This window comes from Neopelma chrysocephalum, unplaced genomic scaffold (genome assembly GCF_003984885.1).
Source record: "Neopelma chrysocephalum unplaced genomic scaffold, ASM398488v2 Primary Assembly neopelma1_23b, whole genome shotgun sequence".
Lineage (NCBI taxonomy): Eukaryota > Metazoa > Chordata > Aves > Passeriformes > Pipridae > Neopelma > Neopelma chrysocephalum.
Genome location: NW_020897692.1, coordinates 10991809 through 11014382, shown reverse-complemented (window position 1 = coordinate 11014382; position 22574 = coordinate 10991809). Strand labels below are relative to the sequence as shown.

At 37.7% G+C, this 22574-nt stretch overlaps 1 protein-coding gene across 4 annotated transcripts in view; it reads left to right on the top strand.

Annotated features, from left to right (window-relative positions):
• The window catches only part of MYO6 (myosin VI), a 108364-nt gene that overhangs the window by 20691 nt on the left and 65099 nt on the right, over positions 1 to 22574 (top strand). For all 4 annotated transcript variants that reach the window (XM_027696966.1, XM_027696958.1, XM_027696948.1 and 1 more), the window contains exons 2-5: positions 9614 to 9752; positions 15622 to 15691; positions 20361 to 20434; positions 22438 to 22567. In XM_027696966.1, the coding sequence (XP_027552767.1) occupies positions 9636 to 9752; positions 15622 to 15691; positions 20361 to 20434; positions 22438 to 22567 (391 nt within the window). In that variant the 5' untranslated portion in view covers positions 9614 to 9635. The remainder of the gene's footprint in view (positions 1 to 9613; positions 9753 to 15621; positions 15692 to 20360; positions 20435 to 22437; positions 22568 to 22574) is intronic.

Here is a 22574-nt window from a genome sequence, read left to right as displayed (position 1 = left end):
TTCATAGGAGAGGTGTTTCAGCCCTTTGATAGTTTTTATGGGGTTTAGGTGGATTTTGTTCCTAAAGCATACATTCCAGATCTTTTTTTGAGATTGAGATAGTGTAAATGATCTTTATATTTTGCTGTAACTACTGTTTTCTTGTGTCATAGTAATGGGCCCATTATACCCATCTTCCCAAGAAAACTGATGGATTGGCTGACAAAACCTGTTCTCTGTCACTTTTTTGAGTAGCTTTTTTGTCCTTTGCTGTTAAGACTGTCTGAAATTAGTCTCCTGCTCTTTTATGTTAAGAGAAAGCTTTCAGTCACCTCCCTCAGAATTACTTTATCAGTGACATCTGTGAACTTGGCAATAGATTTTTGTCCTTTTTTTTTTTTTTAGATGATATTTGAGTAGATTTTGACAAGAATCTTCCTTTTTTAGTTATGTATTTCTGAAGAGGGAGTTTCTCCTGAGTTCACTGATCTGTAGCGGATTGTCTGTGTTTCAGCCCGTTGCCTATAAATTACACGTGTACTTTTTGTGAGAAGTACAAGCTGATATGGAGAGATGGAAAAGGAAATTGAAACTGGTAAGCATTTTTAGGAGCTAATTCTGTCTCTAAAAGAATTATGGATTCTGTACAAAGAGGGATGGCAGTAAACAGTTCCTGCATTATACCTGTTAATCTGCAGATGCTGATTGTCATTTGTTTCTAATATTTTCTCCTTTAATAAAGTGGCTAAATCAAAGTTGGTACTATTTGGAAATACCAGGTTTACTTGCTATTTGTTGTGCTGGTAGTAAGTCAGAAAGTACAATTGTATTTTTTCTAGCCCAGCCTCTTTGCAGTGATCTGAGGTCAAGCATCCGAGGTTTCCTGCAGACCCTCCAGCAGCCTTTGATGCTGCCATCTGCAGTGCCTAGTTTATTTGACTTGACTTGGATCCTGGCTATCTATTCTTATTTTTCTGAAGTATTAGTTCCATTTTCACTCTGATATGTACCAGGAAGTGTTGTTTGGCAGTTTTTTTAATTGCTGGACTTTTAGAAGCAATTTATCATGCAAATATGTCTCTGTTCTGTTATTTGTGCATGTATGTATTTATCAAACTGATAAAACTCAGTGCAGGTTGGTTGCTTGTTTATCTCTGCATTTACTTAACTTTGTTCTACTATACTGCAACGAGAGGGCTATATAGCTGAAGTTTAAAACTTGACAAGACAAATGGGTTCAGGGAGGTGACAAGAGTGTGTGTTGGTTAACTGTGGGAGTCCCCGGGCTGTTTCTAAAACATTCAGGAGGGCACCTACAGAGAACAGTTACTGATAGGCTCAAGGTTACCATTCTGTCATGACTTTCTCTGTTGGAATTGTAGGGTTGCTTGAATTCTGGGCACTTAGCATGACTCTTCTGACAAAATAGATGGTATTGTCACCAGGTTGTGTAGGCTTTCTACTTCAAGTATTTTTCTGAAAATTAGTTAAGTTGTTGAGAGTTCTTGAATTGCTGGTGGATTGCCAAAAATTTAAAAACATTCAAAACTGAGGGTTGGTTTGTGGTTTGGGTTTTCCCCCCTGAAATTGGTGATTGGAAATATTCCTCAGATTTTCTCGTATTGAAGGTATGAATTTTCTGGGTGTATCTGTGTTCATATGACTTAAAATAAATTACTATGATTCAGCTTCTTTCCAAATCAGCTTGACAAAACATGGTGTAAAATGCAATATATGCTTCCCTTAACTGGTACAGGCCCTGCTAACTACACCAAGATGTGCTTTTAACCAACACTGATGATGGTCTACAGAGGATTATAATTCTGGGGTGCTGATAGTTTATCATAATGGGCAGCTTCTGCAATTCAGATTATGAAAGCTAGTGACCAGGTATTTCCACATCAAACCAATGTTTATGATGAGTGATAGCATTTCCTTTAAGCATCTGGGAATCAAAGGAAAGATTATCTTACTGGTTTTTTTGTTTATGTCATCTGATTTTCTACTTTTTGTGCTAGAGGTGAGGTCCCCTGTGTTTGGTAGGCTTAGGCCAATTTGTAGCTTTTATCTTGTACACAAACCTTAAAGAGAGAGCAGTGGGTGTATAGTCTTAAAAGAGAATAAAAACAGCATTTCTTGTGTTAGGTCACCTGAAGATGAGCAATAGCTTGGCAGCAGCACACATTAGGTGGGGAAATGAGGCTCCCTAATTTGACAGTAGGAGAGTATGAGATGTAGAAGACCGAATGGGTGGGGAAGACTGGAAAATTACATAACCGGAGGAGAATTTAAACTGCATTAGCTTAGAGAGACTCATCCTCAGCCTTCAAGAAGTGTTTGTGCTTTCTGATGTTTACACTTGGAAAAGGTGGTACACTGTTAAAGCGCTAGCTGAAGGGGTTTGAAGTTGCCTGACCTTGTTGAGGCTGTTCATGGAACATGATTTAAGTTAGCATGCTTAAGCACTGCTGCCAGTGGTCACACAGCATGACTACTGCTTCAGGGGTAGTTAACTCCAGATTTCACCTCATCTGCTTGAACTACTCCAGCTAGATCTAGAGGACTGCATCCTATGTGTTCTTTATACTTTATCATGAGATGGCTTAAGATGATTTTGCTTTTGCTTTAATGTCTTTATCTGTTCAGTAAGTTCGGCCTTAGTACGTCCTTTCTTCCCCTCTCTCTGCCTGCTGGTTTTGTTAGGGCTGACTTGCACAGCCTGAAAGAGTTAAGTTGGTTTGAACAACCTCTTTCAAAATCTGCCTCATAGCTGAGGAAAACCAGTAAGGCTTTTTTCTGGTCTGCATTTCTGTTTTGTAATGCTTCTGAAGTGGTGTCCAGACCATAACTGAGGAGTTCTTTCTTTAATTTTAACTTCACTACTCAAATTTGACATTGTGTTTTGGGTTTTGCTACTTTTCCTCTTTCTGCTTGTTGCAGAAAGAGCATATATATATATATATATATATATATATATATATATATATACTGGAGTAGGTATTGCTGTTGGTTAAAAATGCTTGTGCGGATCCCCTTGGCATACTTAATTCTTGGTTTGTCAGGAAGCTCCACTCAGGTTATTTTCATGAACAAGAATTGGGACAAAGACCTCGCTATTTTGTTGGTAAGAACTAAAATATGAACAATGTTCTTGAGGGTACAGTAGCTTAGAAAGCTGGCAGAAGAGCAGGAATCACAGAGAAAATCATCAGACCTTGCTGAACCTAATATGATTTGAGTTTTAAGTTCTCAATGTCATAGTCAAAAGAGCACAACCTCTGTGTTTAGACTTTTACAAACTTACAAGCTGTACAAAATCCATCTCAGTCTTGTATAACAGCAGTTGAATTGGATAAATAGTTGCTGTTAAGTTGAACAGAATTTTAAAACTATCTAGAATTTTGTTAAGAACTTAACTGCTGCAAATAAGACTGTTTCAGCCTAGCTTTCATGAAATTAAGAGTGGTTTTTTTGTTTGTTTGTTTTGTTCTCATTTTCAGCTGTTTCTGCAGCAGGATATTATTGCATAACCCCCATTTCGATGAATCCAGTCCGTACTTGCCATGGGGAGCACAGGTGGGCACAGGGCACCTGGGGGACAGTTAGGTCAGGTGCTACAAAGATCTTTGGTGCTCACGGGGTCTGGTGAGGGATGCATTAAAAAAAATAGTAAACCTGGTTGGGGAGAGTTCACTGGAAGGCTTCCCCTCCAAACACTTGCTCCTGCAGCCACCATTGTTGGCAGACGGGAAAACTGTCAACTGAGGGTTTTGCAGCCGGTAGTTTTGATTTGGCTTAGTAAAAGTGAGATGTTGCTTTTTGGTAGATTTTACACTCTTGAAGCTGGAACTACTGTTAACATTTTCATAGGGTCCCCAAAAAAGCTTCATATAATATAATGGCTTGTTCTTTTAAGCCATTCTTTAAATGCTTCCATACTACAATTTGTGGAGAACTAAATCTATTGGCATTGGAAAATCTATTGGAAGCTACTTTTTCTCTTCAATTTATTCTTTTAGGTAAAATAGTTGTATGTTTTTTTCAAAGTACTTGTTCTTACTCAGACCATCTCCCGCTCTGCATCGGTACTTCTCAAGGTGGCCAGGAGAGGAAGAGGCAAGAGCAGGGAGCAAAGCCAGAAGCTTATCTAGGGTGATTTGGTTTGAGCAGCAGTTAAGACACAGGAAGATGAGATGGTTTAGAGGAAGCTGTACAGGTCTTTGGCTAATCCTGTCCCCACCACGCCCCTTCTGCTCCTTAAAATCCGTTCTTCCAGGACCATAGATGTTCCAGGCAAAGTTGTTTTCAGAAGTGATACAGACCATTGCAGTTTTGCTTTACCGAGGTCTGGAACAGTTTTTTGTAATTGGGAATTGCCATGTTTACTGTGGAGAAAATAAAATGAGATTTCTGCTTTGCTTTAAGCATGAGGGACTTTCTTGTCTTTTCAAAAACATAGTGAGTAGTAAACACAAGAGCAGAGGAGGTATTTCCTATGTGAATGCTAATTACAAAGTGAATACAAAGAGTGGTTCATCTGGAAATACTACGGAAATCAGTTTCTGGCTGCTCACTATTGAAAACATGCTGATACATGCAAACATACAAGAAAATGAGCATGCCATGAGAATAAATCCATCAGCTGTTGAACTCAAATTGTCTCCAGCAGTCAGAGCAGGTAGCTTTAAAAGAAGTTTTTGTCTAGTAATTCTCAGATGTGGGAATTATTACTCTCTGTTTACTTGCATACATCTACAATGTATTGACAATTAACAAGTCAGCATTAAGATTTTCCAAGGAAATTATTTTTGAAGGTACTTTTGTGCTGAGCTATATTCCAGCTCATTTCTTCTTTTCCAGTTTGGCAGAAGTCTCCACTTGACAGACTTACCTTGCTGATGTTATTTTAGGTATGAGAAAGCTGCAGTGTGACATGGATGAAGCAGAACGTGTTAGAGCGAGTTTGTAGTGAATTGGAAAAGAAAATAAAAATAAAAACGGAATGGATTTAATGTTCAGGTTAACAGTGCAGTTATAGCTGTATTGCATTTAGCTTAAATAAAAATAATATTATACCTGCAGCTCCTTTGAAATACTGTGTCACCTGCAGTAGAGTGCTGAATGCTGCCTGAGCTTTAATTTGTTGAAGTTTCAGTTAAGCAGTGAACTAGGGTTGAAAAAGTAATTTGTCTGAAAGTAAACTGCCACTATTTATCAATGTTTTTCTCTGTCTGGTCTCTTCTGTATGTTCACAGGACCTTTCCCAAAGCATTCTCATGTGCCTGCTGTAATCTGCAGAATTTTGAGCAGCTCTCAAACACACAAGTACAAGGTGTTTTTAATATAAAATAACCTATGTGTTTTACTATGATAATTTGCTGCTGTACCTATTCTAGTTTATTTTCCTTGGACTTAGCCATCCTAATGAGATACTGTCGGTTGTTTAATGAAGTCTAATTTTTCATTTGTTTTAATGAGTTAATTCAGCAATCAGTACAGTGCTTTGGTCTAGCAGACTGTTCATAGGAGAGTAAATAGGATCAGATCATGCAAATGCCTATCTCTGGGCTCTGTTAACAAGTTTAGAATTGCATTACTATATTTTGCCTTCCTAGAATTCTTTCATGAGATGGTAGTGTTTGATTTCCTTTTGAATAATCTGAAACATCCAAATGTAGTTGTATTACATCCTTTTAAAATCAATACTGTTTAGGTAAACATAAGTGGGGTGATAGAGTGTCAGCTTTCAACTGAGGAATTAGTAGTTGTTTCATATACTCAATATGTTATGTAGATAATTTTTTTGAGAAAAAAATATCATTAAACATTGTCCAAAAGGAGAGATAATAGTGTAGAGGAAAGTTCAGGAAATGTTGGTGAGTGTTTTTCTTGGAATCTGTGCAGTGCAGTATAGTTTTGTCTTTCAAGTTGTTTGACGTGCTGGCTACTAGTGTTTAGCCAGTGCTGAATGTGTTAAATACTCTTACTGATAATTAAGGCAAGGTCTATTACTGCATGCCAATTATGAAAAAATAAAATCTGCCATTTGAAGGAATTAAGTTTACCAACTTCAGGCAAAGGTTTATTTTATTACTATCCCTTTTCTGCTCAACAGAGAGAAAACCTCCAGTACCAGGTTCCTGATCTGTTTCTGCAGAGTGTAGGGAGAGAAAAGAGCAGCTGACTTCCCAGCTATAAACATAACCTTTGTGAATTCTCTTTTTCGTGTTGGAAGAAGTCTTAATTGTGGAGACTTAGTATATATTGAGTGCATATATATAAATACAAACGTGGAAGATAGTTTCTTTTGGCTTCCTTTGGAAGCATCATTCAGGTGATTCCTTCTGTTTGGTGTTGCTTTAGTGCTTTTAGCCTGGACATGAGTCTCTTTGCTTTGACTGTTTTCAGAAGCTGTGTGCTCTTTCAGCAGTGTGGTGAAGCTGACTGCCTGTAGATTGAATTTAGATGCATGCATGTTGGGGAAAAAAGTTTGTTCCCACTGATAGTTATTAATGAAAGGTCTGTAACCAGACTGGGTCTGTGGTTTTATGGTGAAAATACGATTTGAAGGTTCTCCATCCAAATCTGTATTTTTCCCAGTTTGTAGTCTTGTGATGTATGTTTTAATCAGTAAAATTCAATTCCATGTTGTTAAAAAGTGCTGTTTTCTTTTTCTGAAGGACTTACATAGTAGTTGAACTTTGAGCTTCTTTTGTTTCTGCTCACCTTAAAATGCTGGGCTTGAAATTGGCTATTTAAGAGCTTGTTCAGAAATAGGCTTCATGCATCTGTCTCAAGGCAATGGCACATATATCAGATGAAGGAGTAAATAGAGCAGGTATGACCTGATTGGTTTTGGTATCCAATTTCTATGTGTTCCCTGGTAGAATCACAGCTGACAGAAATGGAGTGGTGCCAAAACCAAAATGTTACAACTGGTTTTGTGTCACTTCTCAGACAGAAGACTGTATTTATTAAAAGTAATTGTCTCATGAATAAACACTTCTACTTAGATGCTTTCACCCAATGGCTTCTTAGATGCTTGCAAAGCCTCAGGTACTCTTCTTAAACATGCATTTCCTGGTGGTGGCTGAATTCAATCACTGCCCTGTTCTTCAAGAGGATTTTTTCAGCTTGTGACACTCCTCTATCATAATACGTTAATAAAGTATGAAGTAGCCTTAAGAATATATTAGAATGCAGGAGACCCTGTTGGTAAGCAAAGCAGAAACATCTGGATGTGAATTGGGGAGGTTATATTCTAACTTCTGCTGAAATTTTGGCAGTAATTTTAGGATTTGTTTCTTGTGCCATATGGTTATGTCTGGAGCCCTGGCCACGCTACTCGGGATATAAAAGACAGCCTTGTTTTTAGTGGTTGTTGGACATATCGCTTAAGTACTAAGTTGAACTAGCATTTTAAAAGCAAATGATAGGTTTGTGAAGGAATGTAGTTTTGGTTATAGCCAGAAATAAACTCAGCTGTTTAGCAACTATGCCCATGATGGCAGTTGGACTCAGAGGTCAGATCTTGCTGGAAGAAAAATATTCCTTTTTCAGTATCCTAAAGTGAAAAAAAAATGGCCAACAGCCAATTGTGAGTGAATACAGATGTTGTTTACATGATTTATCATATGGTGATGGCAGCACATGATGAAGATGCTGTTTCGTAGAGTTCATGGGCTGTGTCAAAAGGCTTTAAGTAAATAGAAGTGAATGTGACACTGGAGATTTTAGAACATAAACTTTCTGTGAGTAGTTAAAAGAAGTTAATATGCTCTGTTTGTGGGAGGAAAGTAAACCACAAATTTTCCTGTAATAATTCTAATGTTTTAAATAGCATGAATTGCACAAGTAGGATACAAGAGAAATATTTGTTAAAATCTTCATGAGCTTTTTTGCATCCTGAACTGAATTCAGGGGGAAAAGAACGGATTAACTGAGTAAATTTAAACACAAAACTAGACATCAACACTAACGTAAGTAGCTATTTTTTTCTAAGTCCCATTAGAATGCTATTTCCTTTAAAAAATATCTTTGTTTTTTCTTTAGAATTACTTATCTTCTATTATTTCACATTAAAGTTGCAAAGGAATAAGACAGTTTGCTGTTAAGTAAGATGCTAAGACCAGGAGCGTTCTCAAAGAGATCACAGCAAACCTTTTCCTTCTCTTTAAACCTTTCTAACCTGTCCTTGGAGGCAATAAAAAGCATGTCAAGTGCAGTATGTCCTGAGAGATCATCTGTGGGACAAGAATGTCCTTTTCTGCTCATGGTTGTACAGCTTTCTGGTGGGTCAGTCATTCTTCTTCCTTGCCACTGCCTGTGGCAAAGAGATCTTCAGCCTTTGTGGGTTGTGAGAAATTTTGGATCTTCTTTTTCCTTCAGATGCGGGAAAAATGTGGGACACTTTTCCTAGTTTACAGACTTCTGGCGTTTGCTGCTAGTGTTTTCTTTGCTGCTTGGTAGGCTCATTTCGTTTGTGCTGAGAGATGCAAGTTACACCTTTGTGGTATGAGATACTTTCTACAAATTTTGGAATCACTAAAGCATGTCAGTTTAGTATCTGAATGAGTTTTGGAGGAGAGTAAGAAACAGCTAGGAGAAGTGAGCCTTTCAAGCTGAGTGGACTCTATCCTTATTAGGGTAAGGACTATAAAGTAGGTTTAAAAAAAAAAACAACCCACAAAAAAAAGGGACCAATTCAGCATATTTAAAATGGCACCATTAGCCATTCAGTGTGCGCCAATCTTGGCAACTTTCCTGGTCAGCTCAATGCGTATTGCGTGCAATCAAATACTCCTTTTTAATTGGGAGCTTATTTAGCTGCATAACTTGAGCACCATAAGGTTTGAATGTCTTGGCCTTTGCATCCATTTCACTTGTACATCAAAATTCTTCTGAAACAATTCTCACATCACGTTTTTATAGAAAGTAAGGTTGGTGTTCCTTAAGAGGCAGAGCTGTGATGTTACAGTATCAGGAGGTTAGTCTTTCAAAGACTTATAGTATAATAAATCGAGACCAAATGTATTTGTGGGTTATTTAAAAACCATATTCTCAGCCACACAAAAAGAGCGAACACATTCATTTGTCTCAAATGCCAAGAGACTGGATTTCTGCCCACATGCCTCAACATGTGACTCTTGCAGAAATTCAAGTATTTGTATGCCAAATCAGGTACAGACAACTATCCATTAGTCATGTGACCCTCTGCCTGCACATATATGTGTGTGTGTATGTGTGTCTTTACATGTGTATCCATATATGTATATATAAACACACTCATAAGTATAGTCTTAGCTTTGAAATCTGTCTTGCCCTTCCAAATTGATCTGTTTTCTTGGTTCACAAGTTAGGGAAGCTGGGGAAAGAGCTGCAGGGAGCAGTGTGTGGACCCCTCGAGAAAGTGATCTGTTCTTGAATCTTCTCCATCTCAAATCTGAGGGTGTCCTCTTTAGGCAAAGTGTTGCAGGTTGGAAAAAGGCTGGCTCCAGTCTGTGGGAGCTGGCTCCCTTCACACTGAATAATAGGAATAAACATAATAAACTGAAGTCTGTGTAGTGAATCCTGATGGCTTACTGAATTTGTATACAAAGTTTTTTTTGTTTACTTTATTTTTTTTTTCTTACAGGAAATACTGGATAAATCCCACAATGGAAGACGGGAAGCCCGTTTGGGCTCCACACCCAACTGATGGGTTTCAGATGGGGATGATTGTGGACATTGGCACCGACAACTTAACTATTGAGCCCTTGAATCAGAAAGGCAAGGTAAGTGTCTCACAAACAAAGGAATAGAGAAAAAACGTACAATAAACCATTTTACCTGTAGGCCAAATCTTTGCCAGTATCAATTACACACAGCCTGAAGGCATGGAAAATCAGTTTTCTGTTCTAAGTTTGGCTAAGGATCTTTGCTTAGCTTTAGCTTGTATTGCAATGAACCCTCACACTGACAAGAAGTGTGTACTTTCTGTCAATTATCTGCATGTGCATTGTGCTCATGAAAGACAGGAGGTTTGAATCTCTGTAGCCATTTGATTCAGTACTGTATGCTTTATTTTTCTAAATTAGAGACTGATTAAGAGCCTACTGTTGAGATTGGCTTACGTCTTTTCCCTTACATGCATAGAAATGGTCCTAGAGGGATGTGCTAGGCTCTGGCTAAGGTTAGACACCTTGTTATTAGGTTGATGAAGACTGAAAGATGACTCCTCTTACCTCAAGTACCTTGAGAAGTAACATGAAGTTAAACAAAGGTCCTATAGAAGTGCTATATCAAATTACAGTCAAAATAAATGTAACATTTAAAATGAAGACCTAATTAATCCTAAGTAGTGTGTTCCAACTGCTTCAATTATCGTGACATCTTTCAGATTCAGTATGTCATAATTTAATGTCAGTTTTTACAGGAAGCACCTTGTAGCTATCAATGATCCTAATTCAAATGGTCAGCATCCTGGGTTTTATGAGCTGGAATAAGATCAGACACTCTTAAAACTTGTGATTTCATTCTTTGTGAATATGTTTTATGTGCCCTTTCTAATAATTTTGTCCTTTCTGTATCTTCAAGTATGTAAAAAAGACAAAAACGTGTTTGCAACTTCTTTTTTCACGTATATAGTGAAATAGTAGAGAATGTCTTGTCACAGGTCAAACGGTTATGCAGCAGTCCTTCCTTTTGAAGCAATGTTTGTAGGCTTTCTTTTTTGTGCACCTTGGAGAGGAAGTTGATTTTGCTTTCCTTAGAAATACAAAGCAAGTGTAACATCTGATTTTTGAGTGTGAGAGATAAAGTCTATATGCTTAGTAGTAGTAGGAGCATGCATTCTTGAGTTTGGGGAAAAGCAAAATTATCCAGACAAGAATATTAAATATTCCAAATCTGCGGCTAAGTTGTCTTTAATTGACTTAAATAATTTTCACCCCCACTGCTACTTATGGTTATATCCCCAAATGGTCCTGATGCGATAAAGAGCAAAAGCCAGTACATTGAAACAGAAACAGGCAATAAGGGTACTTCTGAGTCAGTATTTATTTCTAATATACCCTCATTTCAGGGACCCTGTGTAACTAAGAACACCACAAACACAAAACCAAACCAAACAAAAACCCAACAACAAATCCTAATATATCCTAAAATACAGATATTTTGTTTCATGGTTCACAACAAAAAAATCTCTTTTGTCTAGATAGTTTGTTACTCTGCTGTTGGCTGTTTTGAATTAAGCAGATCAATTAAGGGCCTAATATTCATTCGTCTAAGGGAACAAACACTTCACAGTCTAAATGCTGTAGAGATTATGGTCCTATATTTTTAATTATCAGAGTTCCGTATATTAATAGAGGTGGAGTAAAAAGTTTTCATGATTACCTTCTCAGTCCTTTTTTTTAATAGTGAAACATTTCCCATTGCTTTTTGTCTTTTTAAGAAAACTCTGTTCCTATGTACTTAGGCCATTCATTTAAAGCAGTCAGCATTAATACCCATTATCATCAACTTTGTTTTCTTAAAATAATAGTTCAGAAGTGCTCTTCAGTAAGGAGTGATCTAGCAGCCCCAGAGTTGCTCATGATAATTACAGGGAGAAGAGGAGTAACCTGATCTTGTAAACATATCTGGGCAGTGTAACTTATTATTATTTTTTAATCTGGGTCATTACCATGTCATATGTATTCTCTGTAGGTGCTGGTAGCTTTACCAGAGGTCACAGGCTGAAAAGGAAATGTGTATGCATATGTTTGATTATTGCCTTTTATTATACTTCATGTTGTTAATAACTGCAATAAATGCCACAAGGCAGCAGTTTAATGTTCTCTTAAAATCCCCACTCCCTGCCCCACCCGTAGCTAGCTCTGGTGTTGCAGAGTGGCACCCTCTCGGTTCTGCCTGCTGAGCTGTGCATGACACTACAAACGAGGTCAGAAAACAGATCCACCTTAAAAATGAAGAAGTGGAAAGTTTTCAGGAGAGCAGCAAGCAGTGACAGGGATGGAGGAGCTGAGGTCACTGTGGTGGTAGATTGCTTTGTATTATGAAATCAAGTTACCCAGCCCAGTTTCTGTGAAGGTAGTTGGCCAACACACTGGTTCACTTACAAACCAGCAATAGTAGTTTTGGGTACTGCAGCCCATACCCAAGTGTTTACAGCTCTGTGGCAAGGCTGCCTGTCTTAAGAGAGGTGGGGATCTGGGTCACCCAGCCTGCACTGTATGAGGAACAATAATGCAAGCTGCAGGAGTGTGTTGCCTGAACAGATGATGCATGTGTTATACGATGGGAACCTCTTCTCAAAAAATAGATCATTGGCTTGCAAGGCTGATATGCATTTACACTTCTACTTGGAGTGTTTTCTCTCAGATCCTGTTGCTGCATATAGCTTTGTTTTGTTCCTTGATGCTGTAACGGAGAGAAGGCAGCTGACAGTGAAATGCCAAATGGGGAATTAACTCTTTTCCTAGAGGTAGCAAATCTAAGTAAAGTGATTAGGAAGAGATGCCATCCTGGGCTCCATGGGGCACTGAGGAGTGGGGGGCAGGCATTTCCTAGAACATCAGCAGTAATGAGTTTCTGGCAGTCATTGGGAAGGCGTGAGGTGCTGCAGGCACTTGCTGACACCCCTCCTGCTATCAGCTGAGAGGCACCTTATGGTTCTGTGCCAGTTCAGAAGGGTCATAGAGCGCTTTATGGGGCACCTGCTCTGGTATGCTGTGAGTAACCAGAAAGGTATTTTTTCAGGCTAAGTATAAAGGAATAAATGTACTTTGAAAGTAAGGATCAGAATGTCCAAAGTTCAATGCTTTGAGCTAAGGTGTTTGTATTTTTTTTATGGTTGTTTTTGTTTTGGTTTTTTTTTTTGTTGTTTGTTTTTTTTTTTAGCAGTGAGTGGAACTTGCTTGTGCAAACGAGAGATGTTCTCATCTGCCCTACACACTGTCTGTGCTGCTTTAGGTTGGTTAGTGAAATACAGTTGAGAGTAGGGAGGTCTCCTGTCTTTAACTGGAAGGTATAAAGGAGGGCATGGTTACATGTATTGGATTACATGGTAGAAAGAAGATCCTGCTTGAATGGAAAGATATCTTTTTTCACTTATCTAGTTTCTGGGAGAATAGTTAAGATTGCCATTGGCTTTCAAGGACTGGTTCCTTACAAAGAGGGGAAAAAAAACCACTTAAAAACCCACTTAAAAACACCTTAAACCCTGTTTTGTTTCCTGAGACCACTTTATTGTCTCATAAGACTAATACCCTCTCCAATTTCTTAGAACGAGCTTGTGCTAAGCTATGCTTAATGCAAAAGTCTTCCACTAAGTACCTGAAGCATTTTTTCCTTACATTAAACATTTAAAACCAGTAAAAATGGGACAATATAGTAAAGAATTTCTTTGCATTTTTTTATTGATAGATCTGGAATACCTTGCTCATTTTCGTATGTAAAATATTAGGTTTTAGTACTTGGAGCTCTGTACTTCTTTTGTATCATACTTACCTACATAAGAAGTAATCATTTTACATAAAGCAGTATTCGAACTGTGGCATACAGCAGTGGATTTTTTTGTTGACAACTTTGAAACTAGACTTATGTTCTTATCTAAAAAAGTCCAACAGGAAAACATCAGCTTTCAGATAAATCTTCATTTTGCTTTGTTTTATCACTTCTGAAATATTCTAGAAATTATTCATAACTTACATTGAATGAAAAATGGAGGCAAAAATGCAGCATGAACTCTTATTTTTTTTTCTCATTTAAATTTATCTTGAATCAGAAGGCTGAGTGGTGAGGACATTGAAAAAGCTCTTCCTCTTCTGCGATAGTTCTAGCATGGCTGACTTTAATTCCACAAATGTTAAAATATCAGAGGTTTATGAAGAGTCTTACAGAATAGCTGGTTATTGTGTTCATTCTCTCCTGTGGAAAAAAAGTCTGTCATTTTTAGTGGTTACACTGTTTTGTACTGGGTTACACATCAGCAGACAAGAACAAGAAATGAAGTTATATTTTCATGAAGTCGGTCATGTTTTTAAACTTTTCCACTGTTTCACACAAAGGGTAACTGTTGTGTTCAAATATATCTTTACCCAATGATATATACCTTCACTGTTGATAGACTTGTAGAGAAAATAATGATGATGATATGTTGTTACTGCTGTACTGTCAGAGGGAGAAAAGTGTGTGTGGGGAATCTCTGCTCTGCTAAAACTCTGAATATCAACTGGAAACTTCCTGAGGTAGGTAAAGACGTTCAGGGCTTCCATGGCTCTACCAGACTCTCATAAAGGATATTTTGGAGGAAGTTGGTCTGACAGACGTTCAGATGTTCCAATGTCATCAAGTAGCTCCATTTCCCTTAGGAAAGCTTCTTGTGCGTATTTTTCTGCATTAGATCCTGATAAGGAGATGACAAAATATATTTTATTATGGCTGCAAATTGCATACCTTATGATAACTTTGTAGGGAAGTTCTGCTTTGAAACAGTTTTAACCCTTCCCACTTCAAAGGGAGTTAGAATTTCTGACTGTTCATGATGGTGTAAGCCCCAGAAGCTCTCATACAATGCTGAAGCAAATATGAACCAAGTTGCTGTCTTTCTCCTAAACTTTCCTGCGAGATGTTTCTCAGGGCACTACCTTGTTGAGTACAGTGTTAAACAAGCAAACATGTTTGTTTGTTTATTAAATTCATTCCTTAGATCCCATTGGTTGCCTTTTCAAGTATGAGACTAGACTTCTTGTCTCCATTTCCATGGGGAAAGGAGCCTCTGCCTGCAGCGGCATGGCGGCTGTCATGTTTAATTGGCACAACAGGGGTTTTGTTCATTCATAGCTAGTGCAAACGAGCTATTACTACAGTAAACAGAAAAGTATAATTAAAAATCTCCCTTGTACAATAGGTATTTTTTGTGCAGATGCTGTAATGCATGTGCTGGGATGTTTTTCCTTCCTTTTTACAACAATATAAATTATGATTTCTGGAGAGGAAAGAAGAAACAAAGTTGCTTTTGTTATGAATTTTTCCAGTTGGATGTGAACACTTGATAAATGGCTGTTTTGTATAACTGGAATACAGGGGTTGAAGGAAGGTCTTGTTTTACTTTAGTATTGATTTATTGAATTAAAACCACCAGCAAACCACAACCAAAGCTACAGTATTTGGTGATACAGAGGATGTATGTATCGAACATTTATATTTTAAGTAGGAATATTTTAAAACAGAGTATGATAATGACAGCACAGTCCTTTGATTGAACTAATAATTTGGATTTTGTTCCTTCTTCTTCAAAAAACTGAGGAAGGTGTGTGTTATTTACAATGTTGTTCCCTTTGCAGTACTTTTTTAGTCTCTTTTTTTTTGTATTGCACATTATTACATGCAAATTTTGATACAAGGATCAAATATTATTGCAATAAAATGTGTATCACAGTGACTTCATTTTTATAATGTAGTGTAGAAATATAAATGCAGCAGCTTTTGTCTGCATCTAGTAACTTGGTAAAATTTCCGTTTCTGAAGTATAAAGCTGGCAACTTAGTTTTAAATCATGCACAATTACAGTGCACTGACTTGTATCATTGCATGGGATATCTTTGAACTATATTTGTATTTTATTTTCTGACAATGTTAATGTTTCTCATCTAACAGACCTTCCAGGCTGCTATCAATCAAGTGTTTCCTGCAGAGGAGGATAGCAAAAAGGATGTAGAAGATAATTGTAAGTTATGAATTTAAAAATAAATTATTTATTTGAAAAAAAAATCTGCAATGAAGAGAATATTGTTTCCTTACAAACTTCCTGTTGCTTCCTTGTAGTCTTTGTTTGAATTTATGTATGACCTTTACTAGTCCTTTAAACTTCTTAAAGTAAGCCTATTTTAAATATAATTTATTGTGCTTTTTAATTTTCAGTTGAACAGTTTAGAGGAACAGATAGTCACATTATTCCCATATACAACTGTTACTTGACTTCAGAAATACTGCATTCAGATTATGGGTCTAACAGTTTTTTATAGTGTGGCAAAAGACTTAGTTGCTTTATCAGCAGCTGTACTGTACAGCATTTTCCTGCATGTAAGACATTTTTTAGATAGCATTCCTGTGTAAGTACAGGTAATGGAAAATAAATTTTAAAAGAACCTTCCCAAAACTGGAGACAGGAATGTGGACCTATCAGGACCACTCGGAAAGAAAATAGTTGAACTGGGTACAGGAGTGCTGGTGGAGAAGGAGTTTTGAGGTGAACTTGTGTAATAAAATTCACTGTTAATGTGCAGGGCTTTTATTTCATTCAATATTTTACAGTTAGGTGGATGAAAACTGGTCAAATCTGGGGAGAGGGAGAGAATACCAAGAAAGCTGACTAAGCACTATCATCAGCTTTTAGAGAACTTTAAACAAATATTTTGCTGCTGCTGCTGCTCTGCAAATCACAGAGCCACTACTGTCTTGAATATCTGATGAAGGCAAGTCTCTTTAACATTCCCTGTAATACTTACTTGGTGATAATACTGGTGACTTCATAAATAGTGAGCAAAAGTATCTTCTATTGTTCTTCATTTAAAATAGAGGCTAGGAGTCTGGAAGTTATTTAGGTGATGTAACCCCAATTCCTGTCTTGGAATAGGGTTTAGTATTTATATCCCATGGCAGGAAATACAGCTGTTACAGCTGCTCCATAAGGAACAAAAAGATGAGATCTGAGTCTTATGACCTGCCTGAGGTGGTGCAGTGTTGTTATAATTAGAACCAAGCTGGTAGCCTTGATTTCAGTTGCTTATATTTTTGCAAACAGGATGTGGGTTGAAATTTTTCAAAGTTGGTGTCTGTATTCTCTGCACATAATGATTGTTAGGGAAATGCATTTAACCTGTGCATCTGTCACAATGATTTTACTGAGATGTCCTGGCACTTCAGTGTCATAGTCAGGGAATCAAAATTTGGAATGAGATTATGGAAATAATTTGAGATTGCATCAGAACACTGTTCAATTAAATTAGTCATCTTTAGCTTACCAAGTAAAAGATAAAACTTAAAAATACTTTTTTCCAGTAAACCTGTCTGAATCAAATATTATTTTGACTTTTCTAATGTATTTTCACTTGGTGCTCACTAGTTGAGGTTTACCTGCAGGATGTGTGAATCCCAAGTTCATTTTCCTTCTGTCAGAGAGCACTTGTGGTGAGTGTTATTGATGTTTAAGAAAAAAACTATACTGAGTGCTCGTAATACTGTTCCAAAAAATCCTGAAAGACTAGTTAATAATATGCTTATCATTCCAAGCTATACTTTACTGATTAACTCCCTTCTAGGAACTAATTTACTGACGTATTGCTTTTTTGCACCCTTAGTCTTCCATGTGCCAAATGCGCTAGCTGCAAGAGACACCTTCCTTACTATCAAGCCCATCCTCAAATGAGAATTTTTAGTAAATATTGCAAACAGTACAGAGACAACACATTTACTTCTTTTTTCACGATTCACACTCCTCTTTGAGTCCCCCCAAGCCCCACTCATACATGTTACTATATGTGGAACTTCTTTTAATAGCCAAGAAAAAGATTAATTTCTTTTAAACTTCTGGGGTACAAAAAAATGAAGGGGGACAGGGTATCAGATAAGACTTAAACAAAAACCCCCAGTTCTATATATGCAGAGCCTTGCAATTACTTGATAAAATCATTTTCCATACAAACCCTGACTCACTGTGTGTGCCAGGAGAGCCAGTGTGAGTAAATTTGACATTGATATTTCCTAGCTTTTAGTGCTTCACTTCACTTATGTGAACTTAGTGTGTGTGTATAAGTAAATATATGGACAACTGAATGCCCATATGTACACTGGCTATATTTAGGCATGAGCCATGTGAATAGTCAGAATTCTCTCCCTCTCTCCCAGTGACTTCCTTTGCCTCTGGATATGGATGCCTCTTTTAAAGGATTTATTCTAGAGAAGCATTTCAAAGCTGCTGTCATAAGCCCTAGTTTGCATGTCTTGAGCGGAGGTGGTGACATTCCCTCTGGGAGCAAGCTCCCATTTGCTCCCTGAGTCTGCAAGTATAACTGCTTTAACAAGGACTTGTAAAGAGAATACTGGGGACAAAATGAAATCTGGGTTTCTTTGCTGTTCAGATAAGCATGCTAATAAATAGTCGATGATTAACTGATCACTGTTTCCTTTAAAATATACTGCAAACCCTGAGAGGTTATTATGAAGATACACAGTCAAGGGAGTCAATGGACAATTGTTTCTCACCTCAGTACTGAGAATCCGAATGGCTTCATTTTGAAATTTGCTAGTTTTTTAACACCCTGTTTCCTCCCAGGCAATACAGGCGGAGAGAAGGAGACTTTAACTTACGTTAGAGCAAACCAGAGTTTCTCTTTCTGGCCCATTTCCTTCTAATGTCTCTTTCTCTTGGGATTATCTCATTAAAAGAGATGAAGGCAGACCTGCGATTTGTGGTCTCAGAACCATTTTCTCAGCTATGTGAACTGAGTGTGCCTGGGGAGGGGAGGACTAGTCCTGCTGTGCAGCGCTGGGTGTCTGCACTTGGTTGCTGCACCTACCAGAGACTGTGGAGTTGTGTGGGAATGTGTGTTTGCTGTGGTGGCAAAGGAAAAGCCATGGCGATGGGGGCCACCCTCCTGCTTCATGAAGGAATTGTGCACAGGCATGATTTCAAGGCTGTTGTAATCCAGAGGAAGAGTTTGCTTAGTGTAAAGCTAAAGTGTACCTTGTGTGCCTCTGCCAACACAGGAATATGAGTGCAAGGGATTTTGTGGAGGAAGATGGTTTCTTTTGACCAATCCAGAAGTGGCAATGTCCTTTGAGAATCATGAATGATTCCAGGCATTTGAAGCAAAGCTGTCATGGAGGCGAAGGAAGGGCTGTTACTCAGTGGAGCTAAGCAAGCCAAAGGGACGCTGCAAATGGTTGGTGGACCTGACTTTACTTCAGGCATCCTTGTGGAGGTGGCTGCATAGGTTGACTTTAGGTCAATGAACTGGCAGCCCTTCTTAAATGTTTGTGTAAATAACTTGGAATACTTTTTTTTTTTTCTGCTGGAGCCCTTGAGAAAGGGTATCAGTTCAACTTCAAACAACTTTGTTGGTCATTATAGATGAGAGGTGCGTATGCAACCCTTGTGTAACATACAGGGTAGAAGTTACTGTTAGAGATTCACAGAATCAATCAGGTTGAAAAAGACCTCTGAGATTGAGTCCAAGCTATGACCTAACACCAGCATGTCAACTTGACCATGGCACTAAGTGCCACCTCCCGTCTTTCCTTAAAAAGAAGAGACATTACAGGACAGTGCTTACTCCATCCACAGTATTCAGACGTATACAACTTTTAAAGTGGTGCTAATACTGCTAAGTTTACAAGTATGGCAGTCAATCAGTTGTAAGTAGACAAAACAGTGTTGTGCAGGTGAATTTTAAGCAGCGAGATAAAAAGAGTTGCACATATTTGAAAATGGAGGCTGTGTAATGAGTAGTGACCTCAGATGGTTTAGGGATAATGTTTTTAACAGTGTTACAATGGGAAGTGGAAATTACCTCTATAATTAAGGCAGCTGACACTTTTGAGTGCTTTATAGCTGAAAACAAGGACCAGCTTTGCTGGAATGTAAAGCTGTATGGTCTGAAGCTTTCTGTGGATGCCCACTTGCTGCCTAGAGCCACCACCTTGTATATTTTAGCAGTTAGTTCAGGTGTTTTCTGTTAAAGAACAAAGGAGAAAAATAAAGCTAGGGTTTGGTGTGTTAGCATTTTTTTCCCCTAACAGTTTCTCTGAGAAGGCCTAGTACTAACAAAATTCAGAATTGAAGCAGGAAAGGTGGGGTTGGTGCCTGCTGTTGCAATGATGGCTGCTGCTGCCTCCAGACAGTGTTTCCTGATTAGATGTTTATATCCATCAATCCCCAGAGCAAGCTGTTATTCTAAAGGTCAGCTGGGTGGCACTACCCTGGGGGACACTGTGGCTGAGACGGGAGAAGGGAGCTGGAAGGAAGGACACATTCATTGCTAGGGATTTTGGTAGGCACCAGTTTCTGTGCTTAGAGGCCTGCATGGAGTGAGATGCACAGTGTTCGACTGACAGGCTGGTAAAAGGAGCTTACACTGAGCAGAGCCTGTGTTGAGGCTTCTGCAGTCTGACTCTTTGTTCTGCAACTTTCAGTACAGTAAAGAGCAGGTCTGTGGTTTTTAAAGTGTATATTGAGTCAGCAGTTTTGCCTCAAGACATGTAAGGAAATGGTAGGATTAAACTGTAACCAAAGAGAGGGGAAGTAAAATTCTCCTTAATCTTAAAATTTAGGTTTTTGTCTGTACACGAAGGTACTCCTGAGCTCTTAATGGTATGTGATTGTCTTTTACTTGCAGGTTCCCTGATGTATTTAAATGAGGCCACTCTCCTTCACAATATCAAAGTTCGGTACAGTAAGGACAGAATTTACGTAAGTATTATATGTCATGAGAACCAGTCTAATATAGATGTCCTTTCAAACATTCAACAAGTGTTTCCAATTCTGTTTTTTTTCCTATAACAGAACTGCTAACGTGGAAATGTTGAGATTGTAGGCCTTTTTTTGCACCTTTTTTTTCCTTACATTATACTTTGTTTGAGATCAGAATCACATTAATCACAGTAATGCTAGCTAATTTTTACCAGGCAGAGCAATACATTTTTCTCTACATGACTGTTCATGTGCAACCATAGCACTGCTTTGTATCACAAAGCTCTGTTCCTACAGGTACTTCACTGTTAGCAAAGATTTTCTTTCTTCATTATTTTTGAACGAAGCAAACAGGTGCTGTCTTTGACACCTCCTAGCTCAGATGTCCATCTTAATCTTTTATATTGCTATCAAATTGCCTAATTGTACTTAATGAATTCTGACTAAATTACATTTTGTCCTTGCCATCTGCCCGGACATTGACAGCTGTGAAACAGAAGATAAGAGTTTTCCTTCTTTCTTATTTTTTGTCTAATAGAAAGCTGGCTAGGGATAATACGAAACAGTTCTACGTATTTTTTAAGTGTCTGTGTTAAAATAATCAACTTCTAGCATACTGCTGTAAAATTAATTTAGTTAAACCCTTTTATATAAATATAAAAAGAAAGTATAGCTGTTTTCTTCTGTTGCAGTTGATTTACATAGCTATAAATTTTTTATGTCCCAAGATCAAGAGCTAGTTTTAAAATAAATAAATAAAAAAGGCCATTTGAATGCTGTTCTGGGAAAATAATCCTTAAAAAAACCTAACCAAACAATAAACCTCCAAGGAGGTAAAATTCTGAATCTGAACTGATTATGAGGTAGGATAGTATTTCAGTTCGTAAAGCTGTTCTTCATTGTAAACAAGTACTGCTAATATGTTATCCAGAGTGGGTGTATTTTCTGGAGGGGGAAAAAAAGTTGACTTTTTGTTTTTCCGGTTTATATTTTAACTCCTTTGTAAACAGTTTTCTGCCTTTTGTTTAATCCTGGCTAACAGCATTTCTCTTGTTATTAAAAGGAAAATTAATATTAGTACCTGCAGCTCTCGAAGAAAAGTTTTCCTGCAGTGAAATAAGTGCTAAAAATAGAAACATCTAAGAAACAGTGATTCAACCTTCCATCAACATATCACAATAGTGTCCAAATTTCAGTTGTCTAGTGACATTTCAGTAACAACAAAGCAAATAAGTTATTCAGGCTGAAAGTTTATCTCATTTTCTTTAGATCGTTTGCTGCATATCTGCTTTTTTCTTTGATTCTGACCTGTCTTCTTCCCTGTATGTAATCTAGCCATTATAACAAAGCTATGAAAGTTTTTTTCAGAAAAAACTTTTCTTCAGTCTTCCTTATCCTGTGGAAAGGTAAAAAGCAGCTTTCATTTGAAATTCTTCTCAAATTCCTTCTCTGTGAGAGAACATTTGCATTCTGTATTTCTTTCTGTGGAAGCAGCTATAGCTAATTTTCTCTCAGCTGAATGCTTTTATTGCCTGGCTTGAGTGCATTCCCAGGCAGGATCCTTTCCGTCTTTCCTGCTGAGTTGCTTCCATTAGATATTTTAAAGTGATCCTCCTCGCTGGAGGACAGTGCATTATGCTGTCCACGAGCTTAGTTTATTCACTTCTGAGGAGGAGGTTTTGGAGTCCTATCCTTGATCCAATAACGCAGACAATAGGAAATAATTTAAAAGGAGATTAGAAGAAAGGTCAGATTCAGGACATACTCCATAGCTTGGTGGTTAGCAAATTTTCCCAAGAGAATGTCATAGAAGTCATGAGAAGATAATAAAAGGAACTCTAAAAATATGTCCTGTCTTGTATCTGCATTAACTGGAGAGAATCATAAATGCAATTGTTATACTTAGGCTGTAGTCTTCAATAGTAATAGTTGTTGTTAAAAGTGCTGTTAACCACTTGCTTGGATACTGGCTAATAGTTTCATGTTAATTGTTTTCTTCACAGACCTATGTAGCCAACATTCTTATTGCAGTGAATCCATACTTTGATATACCTAAGTTTTATTCTTCAGATACTATTAAAAAGTACCAGGGTAGATCGCTTGGAACATTGCCACCACATGTTTTTGCCATTGGTATGTA